The following is a 14,275-nucleotide window of genomic DNA, read 5'->3' on the forward strand; positions in this document are numbered from 1 at the left end:
TTCTAACATAAGCTACAAAAAGTGTGGGAGATGATCTCAAAGTGTGACCCAGATAAAAGGATACAGCCCTTCAAATGTCAAGAACATGAAGCTTTTCCTCAGTCTTGTAAAAATGGGGCTTCAGAAATAATACTAGGAGATATATGATCTGGTGAGGTAGAATGCCAAGACAACTTTAAGAATAAAAGATTAGTGTGCGTCCTGAGACCTTGTCTTTGTGGAATATCACATAAGAAGCTCCTGAAGCTCTGATACCCTCCTTGTGGGAGTAATTGCTACCAAAAATGCTGTTTTCATTAACAGCAATGGTAAAGAAGCTGTTGACAATGATTTGAAGGGGGAATCCAATAAAGCGTGACCATCAATTTCTGGTCCCATGCTGGTATGGAGCAGACAGGAGGGCAAACATGAGTAAGTCCTTTTAAAAACCTAGTTACCAAAGTATACAAAGAGAGAAAATCCTTCCACCAGCGTACGTAATGCAGATATAGCTGCTAAACAAGACTCTCACTGAACTGATGGAGAGACCAGAAGATTTCAGGTGAAATAGGCAAACCTTTGTATGTCTGATCTCTGCGCGACTCAGTGATAACTGATGAGATCTGGCCTAGGTTGAAAATCTCTTCACTTCACTGCAGTAGTGGCTCTAATAGAGTCTGTTCTGCTGCTTACCAAAATGGCCTGAACCTCCAGAGAACAGACTTTTTCAACATTACTTAGCCAGAAATGATCCAGGTTATGAGATAGAGAGATTGCAGACTGGAGTGCAGCTCTCTCCTAGACAGTACAAATATATTAAGTCCATTATTCCTTTAAGGGAATAATATGTCATTTTAGTACCTTAAATAGTTACCCAGACACTTCAATTTAAACACACTGGATTAGATAAAACCGTAAAACACATTTATTAATTACAAAGAGATTTTAAGTGGGTGTAAGTAGCGAGCCAGAAAAGCTTAGAGAAAAATAAAGATAAAACACTTACTAGTATCTACTTAAGAATCTTAGTTGCAAAGCAAACTATCTTACCACATGCTCCAGCGGATTACAGAGCAAACTTTCAACTCTGCTATGATCTAGAAAAAGTTTCTCCTCCTCCCCCAGAGTCCTATAGCCGTTTCCTTTTGTCTTCTAAAGTGTGGAGAATAAGGTGGGAGAGGGGCGGGTGCTTGGCATGTTTGCCCCTGCTTTTTAGTTCCAGTCCCTCTCTTGAAAAACATATCCAGCTGAGAACTCAGACACAAAGTCCGTGTGGAAGGATGATCCCTGCTGTTCTTCTTCACCTTTTTGAGCTTCCTTCATTTCCCTTCCAGCGTTTTATCAGGACAATACTGAGCAACAAATTATGAATTTTCAAATGATACTTTACAAGGCACACCTTTACAAAGATTATAGAAAAAAGTGTGTAAGGTGTGAGTGCAGGGATGTATTCCATAACAATACTGTTCCAGACACATCCCTTTGAAGTTTCTTGGATTAACCAACGATCCAGGTAGAGAAATATTTGAACTCCGGAATGAAAAAAAGACTGGCTGCTACCATTTGGTAAACATTCTTGGGGTAGAGGGAAAGCCAGACGGTAGTGTCCTGGCAGTGCCTGTTCCCAACTACAAATTGAAGACACTCTCTGTGGTCCAGATGTGTTGCCACATCTGAGCAGCATACCAATCACTAGGGAAGGGATAACAGATGTGAGGGTGACCTTCCTGAATTTGATTTTCTTGATTAACTTGTTCTGTTTTCTCAAATCCAAAATGGGCCTTAGACCACCTCACTTTTTGGAAATCAGGATGTAATGGGAACAGACACCTTTCCGTTTGTGTTGATAAGGAACTTCCCTCTATTGCTTCCAATTCCAAAAAGAAACTATACTTCCTGAAATAAAACCGCTTTGTGAGATGGGTTCCTGAGAAGGGATGGGGAAGATAGTTGAGGGAAGGGAAGTAAAATGGATAACATATCCCTCGTTCACAGTGCTGAGCTCTCACTTGTCTTATGAGATCTCAGAACATGCCTTGCAAAAGAGAGATGGAGGCACTTTCCAAAAGGAGGTTTTGGCTCTAGGAGTGGAGATGTGGTTGGTGTACTGTCCTTGACCAAAATATCAAAATGACTGTTTCAATGTGGAAGTCTGGTAAGAAGAGCCTGCTGATGACAAAGCTGATGTCCAACATCTAGATGGTTTAGATCTCCTCTCTGAAGCATCCTGAAGTCTGGGCAGGTAGAATGAAGATCGATAGTGTCCACCCAGCACCAATGAATAAGTTACTAAACTACTCTCATAACTAATACTATGCTCTAATAGTAACTAATGCTAAAATCTCTAAAAACTATGTACACAAAGATTTTTTTCAGTAAAGTTAGATAAACAAACTGAAGCTTAAGAGCAATGGGAGCTCCAACTCTTGCCGTGAGTGGTAAAAAGGAACTGAGGCAGAGGTGGTGGTCATGCCCCTTTTGCCCTCGGCTCTGTGTGCAAGGATGGCAGGGGTGCATGCACTACCTAGCACTGCCAGCAAGAGTCTCCGACTCAAATGCATTGGACACAAATGGACCTATAGTGGACTGTATACATGCACAATCACAATAGTTAAAGAGCCTGTGGTGCTGGGAAGGCAGTTCGGTGCAAGCTTAAACAAAGGGGTGGAGCACTAAGCCTTCAGATCTGTTAGTGAGGTATGTCCAGCCCCAGATGCCACTTTTCGGAAAGTTGAAACTTACATATGCGTGTTGCAAAAGTGGGGGATCAATATGGACAACACTTGGAGGAGGAGAATATGTATAGTCACCCTGTTTGTCTAATACACTGTTTTCAAGGGATCTCAGAACAGTGACTTGTAAAAACAAGGCTTGTATCACTATGAAGCACAGCTGCCAAGTTTTGTGCAGATATTGTTTGCAAGTTTAGTGAGCTAATTTGCATATAATCATAAACTTGAGCTTGTGGTCAACACACGCTGCCCCAAGCAATGGTAGAGGTAGGATATGGAGCTACACAAAACCTGGCAGCTTTGGCTGGCATAGGTGAGTGCTGGGGTTTCTAAGGAGTAGGGGGCTCGCAGGATATTGGGGCACAGGAGGCTGCTGTTCAGGAAGTGGGGCAAACTCGGGGCAGTTGGCTGCAGGAACACAGGAGAGAGAAGGAAGTTAGAGGGAGCCTTGTGGCCTCTCTTTGCGGGGATGAGAACCACTGCCCATCCTGGGAACTCCTTCCTGACTGAAATCCAGCAAGGTGAGGAAGGAGAGAAAAGATGCCTGCCTGGCTGACTACTCAACACTGCAGCAATGGCCCTGGGGACCAAAAGGCAGAGTTTCTGCAGCTCAACCAGACTGAGCTGTGACTATCATGTGATGTGTGTGACACCTGGGAGCCCTGATGAGGTGACTAAAGATAGAGTGGCAGTTTTAACTGAATTTCCCATCTTTGGAAATAAGGCTGACCTTTAATAGTGCTTATATGTATTTACTACTTATATCAAAAACTTAAATTAGAGATCTTTTTCTTTTTTGGTTGTATATAAATATCAGTTAGCTGTACTTACATATGTGCTTCTAACTTCTGCTTCAGCTTGCTGGACTATAAAGGTAAGAGAATTAAAAACAAATTTAGACATTGTCCAGAAAATTAAAAATGTAACTCGAGGTGCATACACAAATGGGAGCGCCAACTTTTACAAATAGTTTTTAAGTAAGTTTCACTTTTCAGATACTTTTACCATGCATATTTTACTGAACAATTCAGAAGTGTAATAGTCTCTATGCATTTAGATAATTTTATTCATATTCTTTGTATCACTCTGACATTCTGGATTTTATAGTATATTTCTTTCTATAGAATCATTTGGCAGCAAAAGTGGAAAGGCTGAGACAATTCAAAGGAGGAAGCAGAAAGAAGGAAAGAAAACATGATTACAAAAGCAGACTCCAAATATTTTTCATTCATTAACTTTACGTCTCAATTTAGACTATTAGAACATTTAGAAATTTAAAATAGATTTATTTTAAAATACATAGTACATATTGTAATATTTTCCTACATTTGAAATAATTTCCTCTGAAATTGTTAGAGCAAAAAAAAAAAAAAAAAAATTGAAACCCCCCCCCCAAAAACTAACCTGCTCTCCCTACCAAAAAAACAGCACAAATGAAGCCAATTCATAAGATTTCCATCTAAATTTTGAGTGCCCCTCATTTTATGAAAACAACAACAACTTTGGCCTTCACTGTTTACTAGGAAGAACTGTAGCCTCAACTGGAATGACTTTCAGCTTCAAAATAGCAAGGCTAATGTGATTAACTTAAGGAAAAAAACAGCAGTCAATCATATAATTTGCCAGGGTGATTTATAGGCAGTATCGGGGTCTTCCCAGATTCTGCAACTAGTAGGATCTGGGGACAGAACTACTTGCCACTTCCACAGAAATAAAATCTTCCCAATCCCAAAGGGAATAAAAATCCAGAGGTAATTCCATGAGTACAAATTCAGAATCTGAAATCACATTATGAGGCTTATTCTGATATAGGGAATTCCTTAGAATGATTAAAGCCTGCCACTCAAACACAAAATAAAAAACGTAAAAACCACACATCCCACAATTGCTGTGCTTTGTGTCATAATTTTCACTAGTTTTTCAAGTGAACTATCGATCCTAACCTGAATTTACCACTCCTGAAAGCAAGGATTCAAGTAAATAAAATGTAAACATTTAAAAAAATTGTAATCTTAAATAATTACAATTATATCACACAAACACATTGTTGAAGGGGATTGGCAGACAGAAGACATTATAAAACACATCTTATAGTGAAAAACTCTAAGGAGGTCAATCTGTTTTGCGATCAAGTCTTCCCGCAAGCTTCTCTTTGTTCAGACAGTCTACCAAAACCAACATGGCAAACGTAAGTTTTATAATAAAAAGATCTTCAACCTAGCAGACAAAAGGTATAACAAGATCTAATGGCTTGAAGCTGATGCTAGACAAACTCAGACTAGAAATAAGGCACAATTTTTAACCGTGAGGGTAATTAACCATTGGAACAACTTACCAAGGGTCATGGTAGGCTGAGAGTCTGTCATGGATTCCGGCTCCGGCAGCCCTTGGGCCAGCAGCAGCAGTTTGGGTGTCTGAGAGGGGGTTCAGGCTAGGGGCAGGGGGGCGCTTACCTCGGGTGGGGGGCTTCCACTGGCATGGCCCTGCAGCTCCCAAGCGGTGGAGGTGCTGTGGGGGGCTCCGTGCAGCATGCTGCCTGCCGGCCCCACCCCCACAGTTCCCATTGGCTGCAGTTCCTGGCCAATGGGAGCTGCGGCAGCTGATGCTTGTCCCCCTCCACTGCCTAGAAGCTGCAGGGACACTGAGCCAGTTAGGGAGCCCCTGCCAGTTCCTCCCCCACAGCACCATCCCCCAGCATCAGTGGGGTCCTGGGCCACCTGCCCCAGCACCCGGGGTGCCCCTGGACCACTTCCGCCCCCAGACTACCCACGGTCCCCACCCAAGTTTAAGTCACAGGTATTTTTAGTAAAAAAATCATGGACCCCAGGTCACGGGCTGTGAATTTTTGTTTACTGCCTGTGACCTGTCCATGACTTTTACTAAAAATACCCATGACTAAAACATAGCCTTAGTCATGGTGTATTCTCCATCACCAGAAATTTTTAAATCAAGATTGGATTTTTTCTAAAAGACATGCTCTATTTCAAGCAGGAATTAATTCATACAAGTTCTATGGCCTGTGTTAAACAGAAAGTCAGACTACAATGGTCCTTTCTTGCCTTATAAATGAGCCCTCAGGGCACAACCCTCTTATGAGGAGAGGGAGCCCCCTAAGGATCCATCATGGCAGGAGCAGAATGGCAGGCAGTGCAGCTACTATCCCTGTGGGCACACTGTGAGAGTTAACTTGCAACACTTTGCTATCTGAGTTAGAAAAAATTATTCAGAAGAGTCAGACTGGCTCCCACAGCTCTTCTGCTTTTCAACCTATGGAGCAAGAACTCCAAAGAAGGGTCTTCAGCAGAGTTGGGGAAATGAAGGGAGCACACTACAGACAACCCTTTTTTCTTCTGCATCCTGATCTGGCTCTATTCTCGTCTCACAGAGTGGAGGGAAGCGTTTAAGTGTTAGGGTTAGAGAAGCTGCATTTTATTTTTAAGTTGCTTAGAAGTTTTTGAGCTGGGACTCTGCTGCTCTGAGGACTCATGGCTCCCCAGTTTGGAGAGACTGAGAATTTCCCTGTGTCTGGATGCTGCTGAACCATTCCTGTCAAGTTTGGCTTGCTCTAGACCTTCGACAGACTGATCAGATAGAAGGGTTTTATTCTCCCTGCTGCAAATTACTATCTCTTAGGCTAATAACCCCACCAAGCCACATCCTTGTTGTTGTTACAATAATTATCAGCACCAGCAAGACAGAAAAGGAGAAGAGGCACCATTTTGATTACATTTAAAGAAAGTCTGACACTAACACACAAGAATTTTGAGAAAACTGGTGAGAGGTCTCCACCTTCAAAAAGTTTGAGAACTTCTAGCTTTTACTTACTCCTTCTGTCTTGGATCCTTGCTCCTGCAAAGTCTTTTGGAGATCCTCAATCTGTTGCTGCAGCTCTCCAATACGCTCATTGCTAAGCCTGTTAGAAGGTAAACAAAACTCAGTCACTCATCCGTCTTCTAATAATCAGGATATGTAGAGTGAAGTTATTCCCCTATACATTTGGGTTATAATTCTTCAGTAGGGTTACACAAAATGCAAGTGTCTGAAGTCAATATATATTTTGTTTGTGTATCAGACCTAATTATAGTTGCTGCAGGCAGGTGCTTGAAACATTTACTGGACACTTAGTAGCCCGTGGGCTAAAACTTACTTTTGGGAGGAGGGGGGGTTGGAAGGGCTGTATAGGTGGTGGTGGTGGAGGAGGAGGAGGAGGAGGAGACTGCCTACCTGGAGAGAAGGGAAGTGTCTGCGGTACCTGAGAAAGTGCTGAGATTCCTGCCAGAGTGCTGCCCTTAGACTCTATTTCAGGGCTTCATCTTCAGTATCTGCTTTTGGTTAAAGGAGTCTGACAAATCTGAAGTCCCTCCTCCCAACCCTAAGCCCTTCTGGCTGTAGGACAAGGGAAGTTACTTGCTCTTTTGCTATTACCTTGAGCACCCTGCCCCGTACCACAAAGCCTCCTGGCTTCAAACAACGGGGAGGGTCTCTACTACTCTCTCTCTCTCTCCCACCTCCTTCTGGCTGTTACATAGGGTGTCTACTAATCTAGCCCCTCACAGCCACTACTGCCTCCAATGCTGGTCTGTATTTGGAGCTTAATCAAAGCAGCAGCAGTGAACTGGACATGCTTCTTGTCCATATAACTGGTGCCCTCCGCGTTCTGAACAACAAAAATGAAAACTAATGAGATTGATGATCTTTAAAAACATAAGGGCTATTATTTTTTTTAAATGAAGACTTAGGGCATGGCTACACTTGCAGATGTAGAGTGCTGTGAGTTAAACCCGCTTTCATAGAGCGCAGTAGGGAAAGCACTGCAGTCTGTCCACACTGACAGCGCACTGGCGTGGCCAGATTTGTGGCACTTGCAGCAGCATTGGGAGTGGTGCATTATGGGCAGCTATCCCAGCATGCAAGTGACTGCAACATGCTTTTCAATTGGGGGTGGGGTGGGGTGGAGTGGAGTGTGACAGGGAGTGAGTTGTGTGTGTGTGGGGGGGGGAGAGTGGGTTTTTGGGGTGCTGACAGTGTGTTAGCATGCTGTCTTGTAAGGTCATCCCCCCTCTCCCCACCCTCCAACTCACTCAAAGCAAACAGTAAATGTTTGCTTTTTCTCAGAGCTGATAAGCAGCTGGCTTCTCTGAAATGGAGCTTTCAATGGGCATTTCCGCATTTTTGCAGCCGATTTCACAATGACAAGAGTGGCCACTGACTTAAGGGGATTACGGGACGTTTTCGGAGGTCAATCAGAGCGCAGTAATGCAACACCTCGTCCACACTGGCGCCGCGGTGCTCCAGCGGGGGCGCAGCAAATGTTATTCCACTCGAGGTGGAGTACCAGCAGTGCTGTAGCCGCAGAGTCAGAGCGCTCTACGTGCCTTAGCAGTGTGGACTGCGAGTGAGCTAGGGTGCCCAGGGCTGCTTTATTGCGCTGTAACTCGCAAGTGTAGCCAAGCCCTTAGACTTCAGATGTTGATGGCACTGGTCTTCCAGCTGAGCAGGGAAAGCTTCCTACTTGGAAGTGGTGGGTAGAAGATGCATTTTTTCCTTCCTGCTGCAGACGATTTATCTGATACTAAAATATTAAGTATCTGGATACTTTATTGGGGAATCTGGTAAGATTGTATGAGCTTTTGGGCTGAGATAATGCAAATAAAGTTTTAATCTTATTAAAAAAAAAACCTTTGCAAATTTACTGGAATGAAGAAAGGGGATAAGACGAACATTTTTAAGTGGCCTATATGTAATCTCACAAGCATATTCTTAGGTTTTCCGCAAAAGTCTTTGCAGTACACTTAAAAATTTTTAGCAATTTAAAACTATTCCTAAATTGTTATAGCCTAAGATGAACTGCATTCAGCATTCCTTAACCAGTGGAGAAATTCACCCAGTGTCACAACTCTGGCTCCCCAGCCCAAAGGTCTACAGTTTGAGCAATGTAAAACTATAGTGACCGACTTTCTTCACCCCCTCTAGGACTATCAAGAATCACCCAGAGATGAGTCCTAAAGAATATCCTCATCAAAGCATGGAGCAGCCACATCTGGCCTGCTGACGTCTTTTCTGCAGGTTTACACTTTCTATGTTCTTTGTAGTTTCCTTACCCCTTCCTCTTTGTAATGACTGCATCAATGCTTCCATTAGCCAAAGGACAGGACAAGTGGTTACCTTCAACTAGTGTTGGATCAGCAAGGCAAGTCACCCTGCCTCCCTTCTAAGGTTGCAGCCCTGAGATTATTCTCTGCAGTGCGATTAGCTGCTGTTTTCTCTGACTGGTGCCTACTCCAAACTGTTCTCAGATTTTTAAAAGAAGATTTAAAAAAAAAAAAAATCACCTTTTTTCTGTTTCCAGTTCATTCATCATCCGATGCTTTTGCTCTAGTTGTTCCTGGAGTTCTACAATACGTTCATTTTCTGAACCCTCTTGTTGCAAGAGAAGCATCTTGTTTTCATGCTGCAGCCGAATAAACATTTCTCTAGGGGTCAAAAACAAAAAAAAGTCTCCGTTCTGTGAAGAGTTTATATAAATAGTTCTTGACTAACTAAAAAGAAAGTAATTTTGCAGAAGAGGTGGCATTCCAGTTCACTAAAATGCCAGTGTACTGAATGTTCTTCAGTAAACACAAGTGGCATAGTTTTCTGTTAGTTTCAGTAGAATACAAAAAGCAGTGGATTTCCTCACAAAGAGAATACATACTAAACCAAATATGCTTATTTTAATTGGAGATAATTGACATAAAACTAACAAAAATCAATTTGGATGTGATTAACATACTTTTGTTAAAAAACATTATTAATATTGCAAAATCAAGCATCCAAAAGTTAGGAAATTCCAGAATTAAGATTGCCTGTGAAACCTTAACTCAGCCCCCTAACGTATATCCATTATAATGCAGTCTACTTAGATGATCGCATACTATTTATACCCTGTATCATTCTGTTTGTAAAAACAACAACAGCAGAAATTTCATCAGGTGGTGTCATACTGACACCTTCATAGATCATTAGCAAAGTTGGAACTTCTGCAACACTCACACCTCTTCCACCTGAGCTAACAGAGTAACTAATAGGAACAGTCATCCCTTACGTGGGCTGGAGGGGGATGAGACATTCTTTGTCAGAGTTTCTCAGCTATTTGCTGATAGCAAAGGCATGATAATTCTCAGGATTCTTGAGTTCCATTCCAGGCTTGGAAGGGAGTGTTCTCTAGTGGGAAGACTTCTGCCACTTTCCCCAAAACTTGACCCCTTCTGCTACACCCCCTCTAAACTGTCCCAGTCCTGGCTCTTTCCCACCCTTGTCTTCTTATCCCAGTCTCTTGATTACACCATCCCAGTGTCCACCTGGGCTTCTCATCCTACTCCCAGTCTCCTGGCCCAGCCAGTCCTAGTATCCCTCTTGGGGCTCACTGTGAATCCCAAGGTGACATACTTCCCTCAGCCTCATTCTTGGAAACTGCTGAACTTAAAAAAAAAAACCCACAACCTTGTGACAGACACCTGCATGTAAATTTTCAGTTCAAATGGTAAAAGATTGGTCAACTGAAAACAGGGACTTATAATTGGAAGTGTTGAGCAACTTTAATAGTTGGTGTTACCATCCTGCCTATAATACTATTAGACTTACTTCTAAAAGTCTTCAAAAGGTGTTCTTTCAATTCTTCTACGAGAAGAAAACACATTTACTGTAGTATTAGTAAGACTTATACACCACATTATTCAGGACTGAACCTGCACTTTGCAAGTCTTACGTGATTGCCTATCCTTGGTTCTGCCAGACTTTCCATATAACCATAGCAAGTTCTTAACCACACTGCTTCAGTTTCCTCATCTACAAAATGAGGATACCTTCCTACCTTATACAGCGTGTTGCAAGGTTTAATTTAACGTCTGTAAAGCATTTTACTAGTACCTTCCCTATAAGAACGTCAAACTTCTAGTCTTTTAGTTGAAAAGTAGTAAATTGCCCAACAAGATGTTTGAGACACTGAACTTCAGCAAAAGAAGGGTATTGCTCAAACCGAGCTCTTTCCTTACCTGTATTCCACTGGCAGAATTTCAGCAGCAAGATTCTCATGACTTTTTACAGCAGATGCATCTGAAAAGGCATGAAAATTTGACAAATTCACTTCCAGATAACATACCAATCTATTTTAAAAAAACATCAAGAAAGTACCTGCTTGATTCAGGTGATCCTGTTGCATCTGAGAACACCGGAGCTCTTCATTAGTTTCTTTCAGAGCATCCCGCTGCACTATAAGTCTCTAAGAAAAGGTCAAAGCTTTATTTAAGGTAGAAATAAGACAAAATTGTTTCATGTTGCCACATTCCATCAGGAATGAAAGATCTATCATAACAACACTATTTTCAGGACATGAGTTAAATGTTGAATGCTTTTGATAATTTTATACCAAATGCTGACCTATCAATTTCCAAATTACAAAGACCAGTATATTAAAGCAACTATACATATAATTTCTAATGCTAAGTCTCATCCCTATGGCAGCACTACTGATGCCTAAGAGCACCTGAGAAATTATTCTCAAGATGACCACAGTGAAAAATTCTGGCCAGGCCAGCACACAAAAAATCTGAGAGACTTTCTAGTGAGTTTGAGTAAACACTCATGCATAAGACTTACCTCTTTTTCTTTGAATAAAGATTCATGCTTTTCTTCAAGTCGCTTCAATTCAAATGCTAACGTATCAGCTCTTTTGGACTCCTCAGAAAGTCTGTTATGAAGCTCCTGGACCTTGAATGATAATGACATAGGCTTTATATTTAGTGTATGTTCTAAGATGTTAATATAATTTTTTTAAACTCTGGCACTCTGAGTGGGGAAAAAGAGCTGGATTAAGAAGATCATGTTCAAGCAGTTCATTATTCACATGGTCTCAGAAACCTAATAAAGTAGGTTTCTATGGTGGTTGTAATATAATCAGAACTAAAATGTCTATGTCTCTTTGCTGAATGCAACCAACATGCATATCCTGGCCAGCAGCTTTTTTCCCCTTAAATAAAAGGCATATAGGAATTCTGATGACTAGCTTGGAATTTTCAGAAGCAAATTGTTGTGCACTTCCAAAAATGAAAACAAGATATTTTAAAAAGATTTTTAAAATCAGTAAGACAGTATATCATACCTAGAGGATGTCAGCTACACATTAAACAAAACAAGACACCTGATCACCTCTGCAGTCATTGAACTGATGGGTTGCACACTGTGCTGTGAACTGCAGGTCAAGAAATGACCTCAGGTAAGCCAGCTGGTGAGAGTTTGGAAGGGAAAAGGGGAGACAGAGTATATTGCAGAGTTGAAAGTTTCCTTATGAACAGTCTTGACACCAGCCCCAACAATTGTTAGATCAAGCAGCTCAATTTTTTTCAGTCAACTGTAATTATTTTTTAATAAAAATACACCTGAGAATAGTTAAGATGTTGAGTACAGTTGTTGCCTTACCTGCCTTTTGTACGTTTCCAGCTGAGCACGTGCTGCATTTGCCTTCTTTAGCTCTTCCTCTAGGCTGACTGTATTATGCATATACATCATGTTAGTGTCTTGCAGAGACTTCACCTGTCGGCGGAAGTCATTCAAGTCCTCCAGTTTTTTACGATACACTTCAACTGTTGACTCCAGTTTACTTGCCTTATCTGCAAAAGTTCTACAAGAATAAATACGAATTATGAAAACAGTAAGATGTATTTTTCACACAAACAAACTGCAACCAGGCAAATCAGTAAGTTCTGCTCTCATCTGCAAGCATGGCTCTAATTAGCTTAGACAGGGAGATGCATGCATATATCCAAGGCTAGAGTTGCGTCCTCTGCGTAAAACTAATGCATTATTTTAAATTCTTTTTAGCTGTAGGGTTGATATAGACTCAAACACAAAGTTTAATTTTAAAAGTAGTCATTGTGGAGATGCACGCCCACAAAACCATGTGTTGACATATGCCTTGTAGACAGAGACAGTATATTAAATGGCCTCATGGATTCATGACGGTGTTGGAGTTAATACAAGCGAACTATGCTCTAGGCTACAGATTGATCTTGCAGCTGAATAAGCCTGCAAAATACTGGTGCCTCTATCTAGCAGGAATAAGTACAAAGCTACAGTACACTACTACACAGATATGTTTTGGAGATCATTATCCTATGAGTATCTTTGCCAGGAGGCGTGAATAAGGAAGACAAACTGATCAGTTCCTTTTAAAAGGAATACAAGACAGAAAGTGTTCTGTCCAAATAATATCAAGGTATTTTGATACAGAAATGGATCTTCATTTTACTGGCACAAAAGAATTAACAAACCTTTAAACTAAATATTGAGTCACTTTACTGTCTGGCATCTTACAAAATTAAGAATTAGCATAGGAGTAATTCCAAAATCCAATCTCTTATACTTAACCTGATGCTCTTCTATGAACCTTGATATAGTGTAAAATTGGAGTACATTTTATTCTATATTAAATTATCTGCTATAACAATAAAAGAGTGACTTTAAATAGTTATATTTCTAGAAATATGACAGCACCATATTTACTTTCTGTACAGTTTAATTTACATGTGTTGAACTCAACGCAACACGATGAGTTCTCATCATGCTTGTTGTGTTTTGCCTCTACTGAGTCTTGTAATCCTGAATATACAATCTAACTAAAATACAGGTGCAGATAGTTAAGGTTCATTTTCACTTGGTTTGAGACTTGTATTTCGGCAATTAAATTTCTTCTGTATCAGAAAAGGCGGACCTTTGCCAATAAAAATATCCTGTTGATAATAAAATCCATTATGATTATAACATTCATTTCCTAGGGTATTTTATGTTTTCTACATCAGGAGGAGAGAGGCTGTATCTTTTAGTCCTGCTTCATGTGAGAGTCTTTTGCAAAATAATGTTGATATGCAGAGTAGTTATTGTGTTCATAAACTTACATTTCGCCTTCCAATTTTATTTTTCACTCTGGTCCTTTTTTCCATTTAGTTTTAAGTTTGCTTGTGGTAAGACAAACTGTGTAATTTTATACAGAAATGTCTATCTTTAAATATGGAGCCTTGGCATTATCATTCAGAACCTTCAGTCTGAATGGTAGCTATGTCCACTACATACCTAAGAATGTCAATTTCATCTTTTAGGGCCCTCGATTCTTCTGCCAAACAGGTCAACTCATCATTTCTATGTTGCAGCTCAATCAGTTGTTTCTCCAGATCTTCACAGTGAACACGATAATCATCCTTTGCAGCTTCAAGCCTTTTGTAAACAAGAAGCTGTTAAGAAAATATATTTTCCTATCTTTTGTTCATGTAACAAATATGATCCACTTTCTATTGAAACAGTAAAAAATATTCAAAATACATAAGCTTAGCAGACACAGAATAAAAAAGGTAGTTAAAGCCTGGAAAAAACAACTAACGAAAGTATTGTCACAAGGGCTATTTACTACAAACACACCATATCATATGAACAGATCTGTTAGCTTACTGTGTTAATATTTTACTCAAAGGAGTTTCTGGTTCATTTATAACTGCCATAAAAGAAAGTGTGAATCACTTAGACCCAGACAATGT

At 40.7% G+C, this 14,275-nt stretch overlaps 1 protein-coding gene and 1 long non-coding RNA gene across 9 annotated transcripts in view; one reads left to right on the top strand and one right to left on the bottom strand.

Moving 5' to 3' along the window:
- Window positions 1–14,275, bottom strand: part of HOOK1 (hook microtubule tethering protein 1) — a 52,117-nt gene that overhangs the window by 11,332 nt on the left and 26,510 nt on the right. For both annotated transcript variants that reach the window (XR_006283067.1, XM_038413101.2), the window contains exons 10-17: window positions 13,818–13,958; window positions 12,168–12,369; window positions 11,349–11,459; window positions 10,884–10,971; window positions 10,745–10,805; window positions 9,044–9,184; window positions 6,537–6,624; window positions 3,543–3,577 (exon numbers count right to left, since the gene is read on the bottom strand). Coding sequence is in view for 1 of the 2 variants with exons in the window: in XM_038413101.2 (XP_038269029.1) it covers window positions 3,543–3,577; window positions 6,537–6,624; window positions 9,044–9,184; window positions 10,745–10,805; window positions 10,884–10,971; window positions 11,349–11,459; window positions 12,168–12,369; window positions 13,818–13,958 (867 nt within the window). In the remaining variant the exon portion in view is untranslated. The remainder of the gene's footprint in view (window positions 1–3,542; window positions 3,578–6,536; window positions 6,625–9,043; window positions 9,185–10,744; window positions 10,806–10,883; window positions 10,972–11,348; window positions 11,460–12,167; window positions 12,370–13,817; window positions 13,959–14,275) is intronic.
- The window catches only part of LOC122461232, a 29,136-nt gene continuing 17,738 nt past the window's right edge, over window positions 2,878–14,275 (top strand). For 2 of the 7 annotated variants that reach the window (XR_006283074.1, XR_006283073.1), the window contains exons 1-2: window positions 2,878–3,024; window positions 12,273–12,444. This is a non-coding gene — a long non-coding RNA (uncharacterized LOC122461232). The other 5 variants (XR_006283068.1, XR_006283069.1, XR_006283071.1 and 2 more) reach the window with 4 other exon arrangements.

The sequence above is a fragment of the Dermochelys coriacea genome, chromosome 8, assembly GCF_009764565.3.
Source record: "Dermochelys coriacea isolate rDerCor1 chromosome 8, rDerCor1.pri.v4, whole genome shotgun sequence".
NCBI lineage: Eukaryota > Metazoa > Chordata > Testudines > Dermochelyidae > Dermochelys > Dermochelys coriacea.